Source organism: Euleptes europaea, chromosome 3 (genome assembly GCF_029931775.1).
Source record: "Euleptes europaea isolate rEulEur1 chromosome 3, rEulEur1.hap1, whole genome shotgun sequence".
Lineage (NCBI taxonomy): Eukaryota > Metazoa > Chordata > Lepidosauria > Squamata > Sphaerodactylidae > Euleptes > Euleptes europaea.
In genome coordinates this window covers 16820575-16836062 of record NC_079314.1, presented here as the reverse complement: position 1 = coordinate 16836062, position 15488 = coordinate 16820575, and the positions used below count along the sequence as shown (strand labels likewise).

The following is a 15488-nucleotide window of genomic DNA, read 5'->3' as shown; positions in this document are numbered from 1 at the left end:
TTGTCCTAAAGAAAAGGAAAGAAAATGCCAAGGCCACGGTTACACAGCCCGGATAACCTACAAGAACCAATCACCTTGGTGTTTCTAGTCTTCTAACTTCCACCCTCAACTGCCAATAGTAAAATTATGCCCGGATTCCCCGTCAAGCCCGTCCTCTCTAACTGCCCCCTTGCTGCTCCCTGCAGGGTCGTGTTCTCTTCTTTGTACACCAGACGTTGCCTAGTCCAACACTCCAGGGACCCCTGTCCGCCAGCTACCAGCACAGGGGTTGAACGGTGGGTTCGTTCGCTCGTCGCCTCAAGAAATCAGAAGTGAATTTCCTCCAGCTAGTCCTAACATTCAGGGCAATTTTGGGAGGGGCGGTGGTTTGAAGCTCTTTGCAGTTCTTCAGCTGCTGGACTCTTGCAGCTACCAAGGTTGAGGACGCTTCATATGCTGCTTAAACAATCTTCATGTATAAGAAGCTGATGGGCAATAGAGCCAGAATGGACAAAAGAAAGCATTCCGTTACTCGATTTATAATTGACTTGTAGAATATACATTAGCAGCTATTGCCAGAATTCCACTCATAAATTTCTCATTGAGTGTTTGTTATAGCCCTGACCCTAATATTTGGACGGGAGACCTCCAAGGGTCATGATGCGGAGGCAGGCAATGGCAAACTACCTCCGAATGTCTCTTGCCTTGAAAACCCTACGGGGTCGCCATAAATCAGCTATGACTTGACGGCAAAAACACACACAAGAAGTACATTGCAAGAAGTATGTTGCAAAAAGTGAAAACTTACATTTATTCAAGTCAATTCTGTTCACATTCAGGCTGCAGTCAAAAGGAAGATAGTGAAACTTAAATCTAGAGAAGACTTTTCCCTGTCACAAGTGGCCAGCTGATCCGGCATCATGTGTATGGGAGTCTGAGGCATGGTTTGTACAAGAGAGACCTGTAGATAAGTGTGACTCCATGAACATCCATGTGGAGGGTGGAAGAACAATAGACACACAGAGTAGAAGGGTCAAAGGGCAGCTCTCAGGTTAAGACCAAGAGAGAGAGAGAGATAACACTTAGGCACACTTAGGTCATTTATGCATGGGTACTTTCACTCATGTTCGCCCCCGGTCTGCCTTGATTGTTCCTTGGAGTTATGCATGAGTTTCCCATCCATTAGAGATGACCTCGCTGCCAGCCCTCACAAATCCCGGGACTTCCCAGCTATTAACCCAATTCTTCCATCTCCCCTGAGCTCAGCCCAGGGGAAATCCCCATGCGTAAGGCAAAGCGAGGGATACGGAAGCTTAAGGGAAGCACGTGTCTCTCACAGAAAGAACTACAGCCAATTCCAAAGCGTGTCAAGAGGCGGGGATTCAAATGCTTCCTGTTTCCTGGGGGGAATTTTTCACTGAGATTTGCTGCTGTTTTGACGCTGATTTGCGTCGGAGTCAAATTTTGGTTATTCACTGCAGATCCAGCTTTTCCCCGATAGAGGTATAAAAGCCACGTTATGTCAGCAGCAAAACAAACCACTTCTGAGCCGTACTTTCCAGTAGAAGCGCGTTTTGTTGCTCAGATGCCCATGAAAAAATTTTTGCTTCGGTTCCGCTGTGCCTCCCCGTGACGTCTCCTTTCTCCTCCCGCAAGAACGATGATTGGCTGGGGGAGTTTCGCGCTCAGACAAGAATACCACCCCTTTTGCTGCATGCCTGCCTGCCTGCCTAGAGTCCTGGCACTTCTCTCCCTCTGTCCCGGAGGCTGGTGGGCGGGCAGGCGGCACGCCTTTCCCGCCCCTTGCCCAGGATGGGCCTTGGAGCTGGGCCCACACCTCCAAGCCCAGGGGGACATCGGACGGACGGCTCCAGGGGGAGACCGGCGGGGCCACACCATGTTCTCCTTGCGAGCTGGGGGTGGTGGTGGTGGCAGCTCGGTCTAGGGCAGCTGGACCCGTGGGGGGGATGTTCAAGGGAAGGGGCTGTTGGCCCCTCTACCCCAGCGGGGTTTTTTTATGAGAAATCGGATGGGGAAAATGTGCATCCTGAGAGCGGAAAACCCAAGGCAAAACTCCCTCCCATCACTCTTCTGAAGAGGGGCGGCCAGCCTGCTCTGGGTCTCCCTCCTCTCTCTCGATGCACTGTGGCCGGAACATGGCCAGCACACAAGCCAGGGGCCTTCTTTCCTCTTCCCCCGCCATGTCCCTCTACCCCAGTATGGAGGGAGGATTTTTGAGAATTTGGATGGGAAAAATGTGCATCCTGAGAGGGAAAACCCAAGGCAAAACTCCCTCCCATCACTCTTCTGAAGAGGGGCGGCCAGCCTGCTCTGGGTCTCCCTCCTCTCTCTCGATGCACTGTGGCCGGATCATGGCCAGCGCACAAGCCAGGGGCCTTCTTTCCTCTCCCCCTGCCATGCCCCTCTACCCCAGCGGGGAGGGAGGATTTTTGAGAATTTGGATGGGAAAAATGTGCATCCTGAGAGGGAAAACCCAAGGCAAAACTCCCTCCCATCACTCTTCTGAAGAGGGGTGGCCAGCCTGCTCTGGGTCTCCCTCCTCTCTCTTGATGCACTGTGGCCAGATCATGGCCGGCGCGCAAGCCAGGGGCCTTCTTTCCTCTCCCCCCCCCCCCGCCATTCCCACTTTCAGCTAAACACTTCTCTGGGCACATGGATGCAATTCCTGCCCCCCCCCCCAATCCTGTCTATCATTAAAGGGCAATGGGTTCCACACCTATAGAAAATAGAGGGAGGCTTTGAGGAAAGTGCTGCCTTGCCCCCCCCCCAATTTGGAATCTGCCTGTTCCAAAAGCAGAACAGAGCGAGGGTGGAAGAAAAATGGAGGAGACCAGAGGGACTGGTTCTTGTTTTTTGCGCTGGGGCTGGTGAACCGCACGAGGTAATCTGGTGGGCGGAGTTGGGGTGGAGCTGGGGGCAGGCATAAACAATGAGCCTGTTGGAAGGGGAGGCCTCCTGCAAAAGGGACAGACCAAACCGTTGTCAAATACAGCGTGCTTTGTTCTCATGAAAAACCAAAACTACATCGAGATTGACAGGGATAAATCGCGGCCATGAAAAAAACATTTAAATCGTGTGTTGTTGTTTTTTAGTCCGTGGCAAAACAGAAGCAAAATCTACCGTGAAAAAAGCCCCTGGGAGTTCGTTCTGAGCAGAAGGGAGGCTCTTAGAAATGACGTTTGGATTTCTTTCCCCCACCCCCATTCCTTTTAGGGAGCTCTGTTTTTTTAAAAAAATGCTTTTTGACCCTGTTAGCCAAATTGCTTAGTTATGAATGGTAAAAATGGGGAATAGCAAATTAATAAATGGCAAGATGTAACTAAGAGGGATATAACCTATGTATACCAGAGTCCGTCCCGTGACCTCCAAAATGAGGCGGAGGCAATGGATTTAGTTAAAAAGGATTTAGTTAAAAGGATTTTACTTACTTATTTTTAGATATGCCCAAACAAACAGACTTTCATAACATATATGCAGAGCCTAGGAAATAAAGGTAGTAAAAGAAGTATGTTCGCCAATGTGGCAGGGTCCTTTGAAGAGGGGCGATATTCACCTGATCCTTTTTTTATAATATTTTTTTATTATTTTCTTCATTTCAAATAACAACATATACATCAGCTATTCCTAAAAATTAATGAAAAGAATATCAAATTATTAATAATAGTAATTAAAACTTATAATGACTTCCCCCTCACTCCCTTCCATCTAAAAATAAATTGTATATACTTTTGCTAACAAAATTAATCCTCATATTGTATTATCATTGATTAATTGATATATAGGTATTGTCTTGGTAAAAATGTGTTAATCAACTACCTTAATATAACCATAATATAAAATATATATAAAGATTAAATCAAAGAATATCCTTTAAATGAACCCATTACAAACTGATTTTCACAGTAAATCTCAAGCTGCGGTTATCTTGATGGCTTCCGAGGGGCCATTAGTTTTGTAGATGGAGGGTGGGGTGAGCTGCCTGCGTGTCAGATCGTCCCTTGCGAAATGGCAGCTGCTGGAGACACGATCTGGGCAGAGAGAGAAAATGGAGACCCTCTGGTTCTCCCTTGTCCATCCTTCGCGATAGTACGGGAGCCTCTGTATCGCTTCTGGGCTTGACTCCCGCCTGGGATGGCAGTGACGCGGGTCTGTCTGGTTGCCAAGTAACATAGTCCGGGAGATGGCAACCGTTAGGCTACAACCCGGCACTTAAGTTTCTGGGGGGAGGGGGATTCTAAGCATTACAGCCAATTACAAAGTGGCATTTCAAGGGGCGGGGACTCAAAAGCTTCTTGTTTGGAGCTTGGAGACTGCTGATGCATAGCTTCATGAGAAGAAAGTGTGGCCACGAACCTCGGGTAAAACTCCCATGCATAAGCAAACTTAGAGAGATGTAGTGCCCCCAATGTCTAGGCTCACTCCTACAACCAGCACTTGGAGGTGTTGTGGGGGGCGGGGGGGGGGGAAGGCTGGACTCAGTCCCTGCCCTGAATGTTGGCCCTCGGTGGCAGCTGATTGGCCACTGTGTGAAGGAGGAGGATGGATTGGCAGTAATGAAAAAGACGACTGGTGAATCTTTTTCCAGAAAACTCACGCTGTGCAATCAGCCCTTATCACAAGAGGAGTACAAAAGCAGTTCTGATGAGGGAGGAAGGGGGCAGTGGTCACTCAGGGTGCCTCATCCTCCTTGATGGGTGTCAAGACAGCCGGGGGGGACCCTTGGCCTGCGTTCTGGAAAATCACGACCGTCTGAAAGAAAGAAGAGAGAGCCCAATCAACGCCACCGAGGAGGCTAGGTTTATAGCTACTCAGGTCTTCAGGCTTTGCTGTGATGCTCTCGAGAGCAAGCGTCCCCAACATGGTGTGTCCATGGGTGCCACGGTGTCCCCTGCCACCTTTCTTGGCACCCACACAGTGTTTTAGAAAGTGGGCAGGGCCAGGTGGGCCTTTTGCCACTGGAGATCTGATTGGCTGCACAGATTCAAAAAAGTACTGCTTCAGCAGCAGCTGCCGCCACGAACCAGGACCTTCATTGGGTGTCTAAAGGAAGCGGAGTGTAATGAAGGAACAGTTTTTTAACAAACTTTTTAAAACTGTTTTTAACCAGCAGCCTGCTCCATATTTTTATCTTACTGGTGCCCTTGAGTGGAAACGCAACCATGAGTCTCTTTGCATTTTTCACATTTACATCACTGATTGTTCCCATTATTGCATGCCTTGAGAAACCAAAGGCCATTTTTGCATGGTCAGTTTTGATGCTCGCTCAAAGCTCTTTTTAAAAATGTGACGTTAAAAATGCCTTTTCACAGTCCCGATGCAAAAGGAGTTCTACTCCCCCAGCTCACCTGCTCCTTTGTTCCTGTTTGCATAGCAATTAGCATATGCTTAGCTAATGCGCCTCTGTCGGTTTGCATTGTTCCTTGAGAAGGATTCTTTGGGGCACACACCAGAAACACTCTTTAGCGCTTCCTGTGAATGCTGCTGAGGTTGACATTCGCAGGTCAAGATCTCTGGCTCCATGCCTGCCTTGCTCCAAGCAATGGGATCCAGATCCCATGTCTGAGTAGAACCTTATTTTGATCACCGCCTCCCCTATGCCAGAACAACCTCCCCTCCCAGGTACCCCCATCTCCACTCCTGTTTTCATGACATACAACCGACTTCCCCATCTAGGCAATTACCGTTTCGCTGAAGCTGTTCCGGCACAGGCTGGCACATCCAAAGGCAGCGGTGGTGATGGTGATGAGGAACTCCAGGACGGTGAAGGCCAGGAGAACTGCTGACATGTGGTGCAGTTGAGTCTGCCGGAAAAGCACAATGACCACATTATCACTACGTGCACAAGCACAACTCTCACAATAGGTAGGATGCAGAGTTGGTTTTTATATGCCGACTTTTCCCACCACTTAAGGAAGAACCAAACCGACGTACAGTCACCTTCCCTTCCCCTCCCCACAAAAGACACCCTTTGAGGTAGGTGGGGCTGAGAGAGTTCAGAGGGAACAGTGACAAGCCCAAGGTCACCCAGCTGGCTTCAGGTGGAAGGAGTTGGGGAACCAACCCGGTTCACCAGATTACGCTCCGCCGCTCATGTGGGAAAGTGGGGAATCAAACCCGGTTCTGCAGCTCAGAGTCCACTGTTCCAAACCACCGCTCTTAACCACTACCCCACGCTTGGAAGTGCAGCTGCATGAGAGGGACGCTGCATTCAGAGATGCATAGCAGGTCTCCCGGGCAGCCTTAGTCACTAGGCTCCTATCCCACTTTCAGTACTTTTGTTCCACCCAAATGCCGACAAGCTCGGTCTGACCAGATGTTTGAGTAATTGGGAATAGATTTGACAACCTATGCACATGCCTGGATGGGTTTGAACTGTTTGAATATGTATTTATTAATTTATTTCTGTAAATGTGTACAGTCTTAACAAGGGTTTTAATTAACCACTGATGAAGGCCCTATAGGCCGAAACGCGTTTGGTATGTGGTTACAGTTATCAACCTCAGGAAATGCCATTGTGCTATTTTAATGCTTTTAAATAATTTTAACCTTTAGCGCTTCTAATAAATTATATTTTCAGTATTTATATATATATATATTTGTCTTTCCACCCAACCTTGGGTACCCAGCTGCCTTATACTGAATCAGACCACTAGTCCATCAGGGTCAGTATTGTCTACTAAGACTGGCAGCGGCTCCCCAGGGTCTCAAGTGGAGGTCTTTTACATGACCTATGGCCTGGTTGTTTGTAACTGGAGATGCCAGGAATTGAACCCGGGACCTTGCGCACCCCAAGCAGATGCTCTACCACTGAGCCACGGTTCCATAGCTCATGGTGGGGATGACAAAATCATAGAGAGCTTTCTCCCTTCAGAGGCAACATTCACCAAGAAGCGAGCTGCTCCCGTTTCTCCCCTCTTCTTCAGACAAGGCAAACTCACCTCAGGGATGGTAATGATTTCATGGCAAATTTCAGGTGGGATGCTGCTGGTATAGTATGAATTGCACATATAGCGTCCTCTTTCTGATACTGAAAAGGAGAGCAAGATAATCCCGATGCCAGCTGCCACGGAACTCACAACATTCATTGCCAGCATGCCTTTCACCTACAGGGAGAAAGCAAACCATGAACTCTAATAGGTCCCATCCCCTTCCGTGGGATACCTGGTGTTTCCAGGCTCCACAGATGGCAGTCACACTTCATCCTCTCTTTGCTTGGTTGTCCCTGCCCTGTATGATAACCCAGAGATTCTTGTAGACATTCCTACTTAACCCTGACATTCCTGCCCCATCACGTTGCAACCAACTCACGGCGACCCCACGGAGTCTCTGTCTCACGGGGTTTTCAAGGCAAGAGATGAGCAGAGGTTGTTTGCCATTGCCTTCCTCGGCATAGCAGCCCCAGTCTTCCTTGGTGGTCTCCCCATCCAAGGACTGGCCCAGCTTAGCTTCCAAGGTCTGATATTTTCAACCTGTACAGATGGCAGTCAAACTTCATCTTCTCTTTCCTTGGTTGTCCCTGCCCTTTATGACAAGCCCCTGGCATGGACAATCCCAAGGTTATAAAGCAAGAAGAATCTCATGCTGTAAGAAGCCTGGCAATAGAAAGAAGACAGCAAGGGGGCCAAAATAAAGTTGAAATGACATCGTAATAAACTTATCTAAGAAATAGGATAGGTACATTCAAAATCTTGTGCAATATACATACAGAAATACAATGCATACACGTAAATACAGTTCAGTAAGCAATGAGACATCCTCTGCTGCCCTGATCTTGGAGGAAAAGCAGGATCAAAATGTACAGAAATACGCTCCCTTTGGAGGTTTACACCCCCAAACCTGTGGCTCAGTGGTAGAGCATCTGCTCGGCATGCAGAAGGTCCCAGGTTCAGTCCCCAGCATCTCCAGTTAAAGGGACTAGGCAGGTAGGTGATGTGAAAGACCCCTGCCTGAGACCCTGGGGAGACCCTGCCAGGCTGAGTAGACAATACTGACTTTGATGGACCAAAGGTCTGATTCAGTATAAGGCAGCTTCATGTGTTCATCCATGGAAACATGGAGAGCCAGCGTGGTGTAATGGTTAGGAGCAGTGGACTCTAACCTGGAGCACTGGGTTTGATTCCCCACTCCTTCCCATGAAGCCTGCTGGGTGATGGTTCTCTCCGAAGACTCTCAGCCTCACCTACCTCACAAGGTGCAACATTCCAGCAAGTGTCTGGTGGGAAAGGTTTCTAGCAGTACCTCTGATTAAATGGGTCCGGGCATTGAATGCCTATAGATATTATGGAACAGTCAGCTCCATAAGCTTGTCTCAAGCAGCTGATGAAGAACGTTTGAAAAGAATCAAGAAGCTGGACTTGCCTTTTTGCGCTCCTATACAATATTTCATCTGTGGTGCCTCATCTTGCACTCTGAACTTTTTTTTTTGCACAATTGGTGCTTAAATTGTCCTTTATTTTTGGACTGTACTGTACTGAGTACTGACATTGCTTATTGAACTGTATTTACGTGTATGCATTGTAATTCTGTATGTACATTGCACAAGATTTTGAATGTACCTGTCCTCTTTCTGAGATAGGTTTATTACACAATGTTGTTTTGACTTTATTTTGGCCACCGTGCTCTCTTCTTTTTATGAACAATTCCAAGGCATGCCTGGGCACCTCCAAAAGCACCGACCCTGCTTAGCTTCCGAGGTCTGACGGGATGAGGCTAGCCTGGGCTATTTGGGCTGCTGCTAACACTCCTATACAGATGTGAAAAGTTCCCAAAGGATCTCAATCATTTTTGTAATTAAACTCAAAGTTTGTTTGATTCTTTATTAGCTATGATAATAGGACACAGATTTCAAAGTGTAACCTTTTTAAAAAAAGTTTGATTTATTTTTTTGCATCCAATTTGGATGAGATTTTCCATGGTTGTATCTCTTGTCCTGAGGATCATCCCTGGGAAAATTCAGGCAGATAGTAGAAAAGGTCCCGATGTTATATGCAATGAAAGTCAAACCATATTTCTGGCTACAATGTCTTTGCTTTCAACTGAGGTGAAATTAGAATTTTCGGAAAATCTCAGCGATGTAGGGAATGGAGACTCCATTTATACGCCAAATATCAGAAATAATGATCTGCTTTGACATCTTTGATAGCTCCTGGTTCATTTTCTTAACATAGCAAAATAAAACATTTTTTTCCTGTTTACTTTTGTAGCCCTATTGTTTTATCTGAGAATACCTGAGAATATAAATGTTTCTCCACATCTTTATATTAACTGGATAAGTTGTGTTCTAGGCATCCAGCATCCAATATTTTTAAGATTCACAACCCGTTCTTTTATAAAACTAGAATATTCTTAGACATATCAGTGAAGTCTTGCAGGCTCCACTGGATGAACTTTACAATCCCTTAAAATTTCATCTTCACTGGAAAGAAACCAAAGACAGAATGGGAGAGAGTTGGCTTGACAATACATGTGAAAGAGATCTTGGAGTTTTAGTGGACCACAAACTGAGCATGAGTCAACAGTGTGATATGGTGGCTAAGAAGGCCAATGCAATTCTGAGCTGCATCAATAGGAGTATTGTGTCTAGATCAAGGGAAGTAATAGTACCACTGTATTCTGCATTGGTCTGACCTCACTTGGAATACTGTGTCCAGTTTTGGGCTCCACAATTTAAGAAGGATGTTGACAAGTGTGAGCATGTCCAGAGGATGGCAACCAGAATGGTCAAAGGTCTGGAATCCATGACCTATGAGGAGAGACTTAGGGAGCTGGGTTTGTTTAGTCTGGAGAAGAGAAGGTTGAGGGGTGACATGATAGCCATGTTTAAATATTTTAAGGGATGTCATGTTGATGAGGGAACTAAGACACGAAGCAATAAACTAATAGAAATGCGATTCCGCCTAAACATCAGGAAGAACTTTCTGATGGTGAGGGATGTTCGATGGTGGAATGTGCTGCCTCGGAGGGTGGTGGAGTCCCCGTCTTTGGAGGTCTTTAAGCAGAGGCTGGATGGCCATCTGTCGGGAGTGCTTTGATTGTGGGATCTGGCATGGCGGGGGGAGGGTTGGGGTCACTGGGCATGTGTGGAGAGGTAGTTGTTAATTTCCTGCATTGTGCAGGGGGTTGGACTAGATGACCCTGGGGGTCCCTTCCAACTCTATGATTCTATGACACTACTCCTGGAGACGTATTTCTTTCTGGAACCAATAGAAACAACAATGAATCAGATTTGTTCCTTTTATTTGTTTAAAACATTAAGCTCCTGCCTTTGAGCCACAGGTCAGGAACAGTGAAATACGTCTTAAAACCCAGTATATCCCCGAATTGGTTTCTTGTGTTTGTCTGCCAGTTCATGGTGTCTGATCATATCATCCAAGTCTTAAATTGGATAGTTACCAGTGGTATCTTGGTGTTCTTGGCAACCGCCACAGACAGGGATCCAGAGATGATGTACTGTGGAAGAGAAAAAAGGAGGTCAGAAGGAATTGAAAGGTCTGAATCTGAGCACCGTGTACTCCTGCCTCTGCTCCTCCCACCCACTAGATCAGAGGTATCTAGCACTGGAAATCACTTTGTCATGTGGTCGAGGACTCAGGATCCCAAAATGGAGCGATGTCCAGTCCTAGAATTCCAAAGATTTATCAAACCACGGTAGGTTATGTAGATTGTGGGGTAGCCATAACTATGATCTCTCAAATCCTTTCTTGCAGAGTTTGCAAGTTTAAAGGAGAGTTCAAGCACTTTTCAGCTGTCAATGAACTCTGTTTGCTTAGAGTTACCTTCATCTTGGACAGTAATTTGAAACAGTTATAGAGGAGTTATACTAATTCCTTTTTAATAGAGGTTAAGAGTGGAGATTGGCCTCCTTATTGTGCTATGTCAAATGTCACTCATATGCACATGTGCATTGTTGCATTGTTGACAGTTAAGATTGCACATAGCAAGTAGATTACAATAATCCAGGTGACAGCCAGGTGAAAGCTGGCATCACATGATCACTCAATGACTGAGCAGAAAATCTGGACAGAACTGGACTGAGCAAGTTAGTCCTGGCAACAAGGCAGCCAACAGTTCATTGGCTGGTAAGCTGTGCCATAAGTGTATATATGTGTAATATATTTGTGAAGTGGTGTGGGTGTATTGCGGAGAACTCTATCACTGTGAATAAAATAGCACTTATTTATACATGCTGTCTCTGCTGTATATGTGTAATATATTTGTGAAGTGGTGTGGGTGTATTGCGGAGCACTCTATCACTGTGAATAAAATAGCACTTATTTATACATGCTGTCTCTACTGTATTTATTCGCTGCTGGGGTGGCTAACCCTACTCACAAACGCCATCAGGGCTATGGGCCCAGTACAGCCCAGTACAGTATAAGTGCCTTCTTTGCACTTATGTTGATTATCTCATATTTAGTTATGAACCAATCAGTTACCTAGATCAAAGCTTCTTAAACTGTGGGTCGCAACCCCATATGGGGTTGCATAACTGAATGTGGGGGTCACGGAATTTGTCAACAGTAAAAGGTTTATTTATGATTTATTATCAGTAAATGTTTGATTTGTACACCTATTTTATGTACCTATATACCTGGGGTCACGTAAAAATTTCTCAGGTGAAAAGGGGTCGCAAGTGGAAAAAGTTTACGAAGCCCCGATCTAGATAATAATCACATGGTTATGATAGAACACATTTAGAGAAAGGCATTTTTCTATGAATGCACACTACTGTGACAAGGGAATCAGAGTTCTCTGGATGGAAGAAGAAGACTAGCGACGAAAGCGCATGGTCGCTTTAGCCTCCTTTAATCCCTGTTTAAGCCAGGATTCAGCCACAATCAAACGCATGCGTTTCGCCGAACGTGCGTACGATCCTGGCTGAATCCTGGCTGAAACAGGGATTAAAGGAGGCTAAAGCAACCATGCGTTTTCACCCTAGGTGAGATTTCTTGGGAGACAACCTGGGCTTTTTGATAATCCCTAAGAGCAGTGAGACAAATGCTGAAACCTGATTTGCTTTTGAAACTATTACCTGCTATAATATGATTATGTAATACTAGGAACTTTGATAATGTCAGCATTTATCTTCACATTCATTGTAGGGTTAACTTTTTCATGCCTGTATTTTCCTAAGAGAACAGTCTCCTTTCTCAATAAAAGATAAACGTTTCTGCAGGTTTTCCATCTCAGTTACTGTTAAAAACTCAAAGAAACAAACTCACCCCCTTACTTTTTTTGCATTATCAGAATGACTGTTAATCATGAAACATAAATTCCAGAGAACTCTGCTGCCTAAACAGTTTTGCACAGGCGAAGCCTTTAAAGGTGTTTAGTTCAAGCCCTCCAGCTGGATCTCTCCTTACAGTGGGGCACGAAAGATCTCCTGAAGCTCAGAACATGAATGGAAAAGGACATCATGCGTTTCTGGAAGTTCTACTTTGAGGATAACTTCTGAAAATGGATCACTTCTTGAGTCATAACCCCACCCCCAATCCCTCTGCTGATTGCAATCATACACAGTCATTGTGAAAGTTATACAGAAAGCTCTTGGCCAGGTACCCCCTCTCCTGTCCAAGGGTAGAGTATGAGGATGCCCCCCAATAACTTCTGCCTACTCTTGCAGGATATCTTGAGATGCCCCCCTGTGTTTGGGGGATTCCGAGCAAAGAAAAGCCACCAGAGTATTCAGACCAAAGTTCTGTTTTGTGCAACAAAGTTCTCGTCTCTTTAAGAAAAGCTTTTAGTTCCTTTGTATGTAACATTGCCTCGTAAAATCCCATGAATGCAATGGATCCATTACAGCACTATATTCATTGCTGAGCTTTAATCAGCTCCCTGGCGAAATATAGGACGGCTGCATTCTCGAAACCACGTTTTTTGTGGGCTGAAAGCCTCGAGGCCTGCTTCTTCCAAACCTGCATGCGGATAATTACCGGGATTCCCATCCAATATGGAGTTATGATATGACTGACATGGAGATAGATTCTAGTACTATTTCGTGCCATGGCTCTCACAATCCCAAAAGCGAGTTCCAGGATGCCAATCAGGATCTGCGTGATCTGCCGTGACAGAGGGAAATGGCCTGTTAGAATCATCTTGTGTTCCACAGCCAAATTAAGAAAAGGGTCGCCATTTTTTTCTAACATGGTGGTCATTTCTGTGTATGGCGGAGGACAGGAATGCCGTACCCTCATGTGTGAAGCGTGGCCAACACTAATCCCTAGACTGGAAACCCCACAGGTTTCAGACTAAGGGAAAATGGAAGAAGAAGAAGAGTTGGTTTTTATATGCTGACTCTCTCTACCTTTTAAGGAGAATCAAACCGGCTTACATTCGCATTCTCTTCCTCTCCCCACAACGGACACCTTGTGAGGTAGGTGGGGCTGAGAGTGTTCAGAGAGAACCATCACTCAGCAGGCTTCATGGGGAGGAATGGGGAATCAAACCCAGTGCTCCAGATTAGAGCCCACCGCTCCTAACCATTACACCACACTGGCTCTCCATGTTTCCATGGATTAACACATGAACACATGAAGCTGCCTTATACTGAATCAGACCTTTGGTCCATCAAAGTCGGTATGGTCTATTCAAACCGGCAGGGGCTCTCCAGGGTCTCAGGCAGGGGTCTTTCACATCACCTACTTGCCTAGTCCCTTTAACTGGAGATGCCGGGGATTGAACCTGGGACCTTCTGCATGCCGAGCAGATGCTCTACCACTGAGCCACAGCTACAGGTTTGAGGGTGTAAAGCTCCAAATGGAGCATATTTCTATACATTTTGATCCTGCTTTTCCTCCAAGGAGATCAGGGCAGCAGAAATTGTCCCTCTCCCCAACCCCCGCCCATTATTTTGTCTTCACCAACAACCCTCTGAGGTAGATTAGGCTGAGATGATGACTGACCCAAAGTCACCCGGCGAGCTTCTTGGAGGCAGGGATTTAGACCCAGGTCAATCAGGTCCTACTCCAAAATCTAACCACCATACGTAGCCCATCTCTCATATAAGCCTTTCTGTTAAGTCTTGCATTAAGTGGAGACCTATAAGGCCAGTGACAGTGGTGGAAAGTGCCATGGAGTCTCAGCTGATTTATGGCGATTGTGTAGAGTTTTTAAGGCAAGAGAGGAACAGAGGTGGTTTGCTGTTGCCTACCTCCTCACAGAAACCCTGGACTTCCTTGGTGGTCTCCCATCCAAGCACTAACCAGGGCTGACCCAGCTTAGCTTCTAAGATGGTGCTGCTGCAGTCGTCTTGTTTGTGGCTTCCTAGAGGCACCTGGTTGGCCACTGTGTGAACAGACTGCTGGACTTGATGGGCCTTGGTCTGATCCTATAGGGCCTTTCTTATGTTCTTAAGATATGATGAGACCAGGCTAGCCTGACCTGTCCAGGTCAGAGTAACACAATAGGTTGGCCAGAAGGAAAGAGGGACGAATTGAGACATTAATCATAAAGTGACATAACAGGCACAATTCTTGAGTTGTTTACTCATCTCTTGTGGCCTGCGAGGGCTTCCCCATGCTCCTTACTTACCCCCAGGGCCATCGGTTCACCCCTATACAATTTCTTCAGGTCGCGTGGTGAGGAAGGCCATATTATGCTCTTTGAGATGGAATCCAGCGACGTTAGGTCCATAGTGGCTAGCGAGAAGGTTACGACAGGAATTAGGATTTGGAAGAGGTGCTTGGATTCAGAAGAGGTCAATGAGATGGAGAAAGAGAGGGAGAGAGAAATTAAAACAAATATTTTCAAGTAGGATCACACTTGAGAACCAGCATGGTGTAGTGGTTAAGATGTCGGACTAGGGTCTGGGAAGCCCAGGTTCAAATCCCCATTTGCGCCATGGAAGCTTTCTGGGTGACCTTGGGCCAGTCACACACTCTCAGTCCCGAGCCTAGCAAGTATTTGGATGGGAGACCTTCAAGGAATACCAGGGTCGTGACGCAGAGGCGGGCAATGGCAAACCCCCTCAGAACATCTCTCTTGCCTTGAAAACCCTACGGGGTCACAATAATTCAGCGGTCACTTGATGGCAAAAAAAGGATCCACTTCGGTACAAGGAAGCAATGCCCCTCTTGAATTGGGGTCGCAGCTCTAGATGTGAAACTGGGTGACAAAAGGTCACTGGTCTATAGGGCAGTTGAAAGGGAGTGTGGCAGCTGTGGGGAGGTCATTGTTCACTGATTGGGAATAAATACTTGTGCGGTGCAATTATGACTTCAGTTTGGACTACTCGTCGCATCCCTAACAAGGAATTTCCCCCACACCCTTTTTCTGCTCTGTAAGACCAGGAGGGGAGCCTGCGTGATGTATTGGCCAAGAGCAGTGGACTCTAATCTGGAGAACCGGGTTTGATTCCCCACTCCTCCACATGAAGCCTGCTGGGTGACCTTGGGCCAGTCCCAGTTCTCTCGGAACTCTCTCAGCCCACGCAGAGACAGGCAACGGCCAACCACCTCCCCACGTTTCTTGCCTTAAAAACCCTATGGGGT

At 46.5% G+C, this 15488-nt stretch overlaps 1 protein-coding gene across 1 annotated transcript; it reads right to left on the bottom strand.

The window, feature by feature from the left end:
- Nucleotides 1-4668: 4668 nt before the first annotated feature.
- On the bottom strand, nt 4669-14631 carry LOC130475496 (membrane-spanning 4-domains subfamily A member 4A-like). Its single transcript, XM_056847286.1, has 6 exons — nt 14530-14631; nt 12933-13058; nt 10393-10449; nt 6939-7103; nt 5682-5801; nt 4669-4749 (listed from the first exon to the last, which is right to left on the bottom strand). The coding sequence occupies exons 1-6, from the start codon at nt 14629-14631 to the stop codon at nt 4669-4671; spliced, it is 651 nt and encodes a 216-aa protein (XP_056703264.1).
- Nucleotides 14632-15488: the final 857 nt, after the last annotated feature.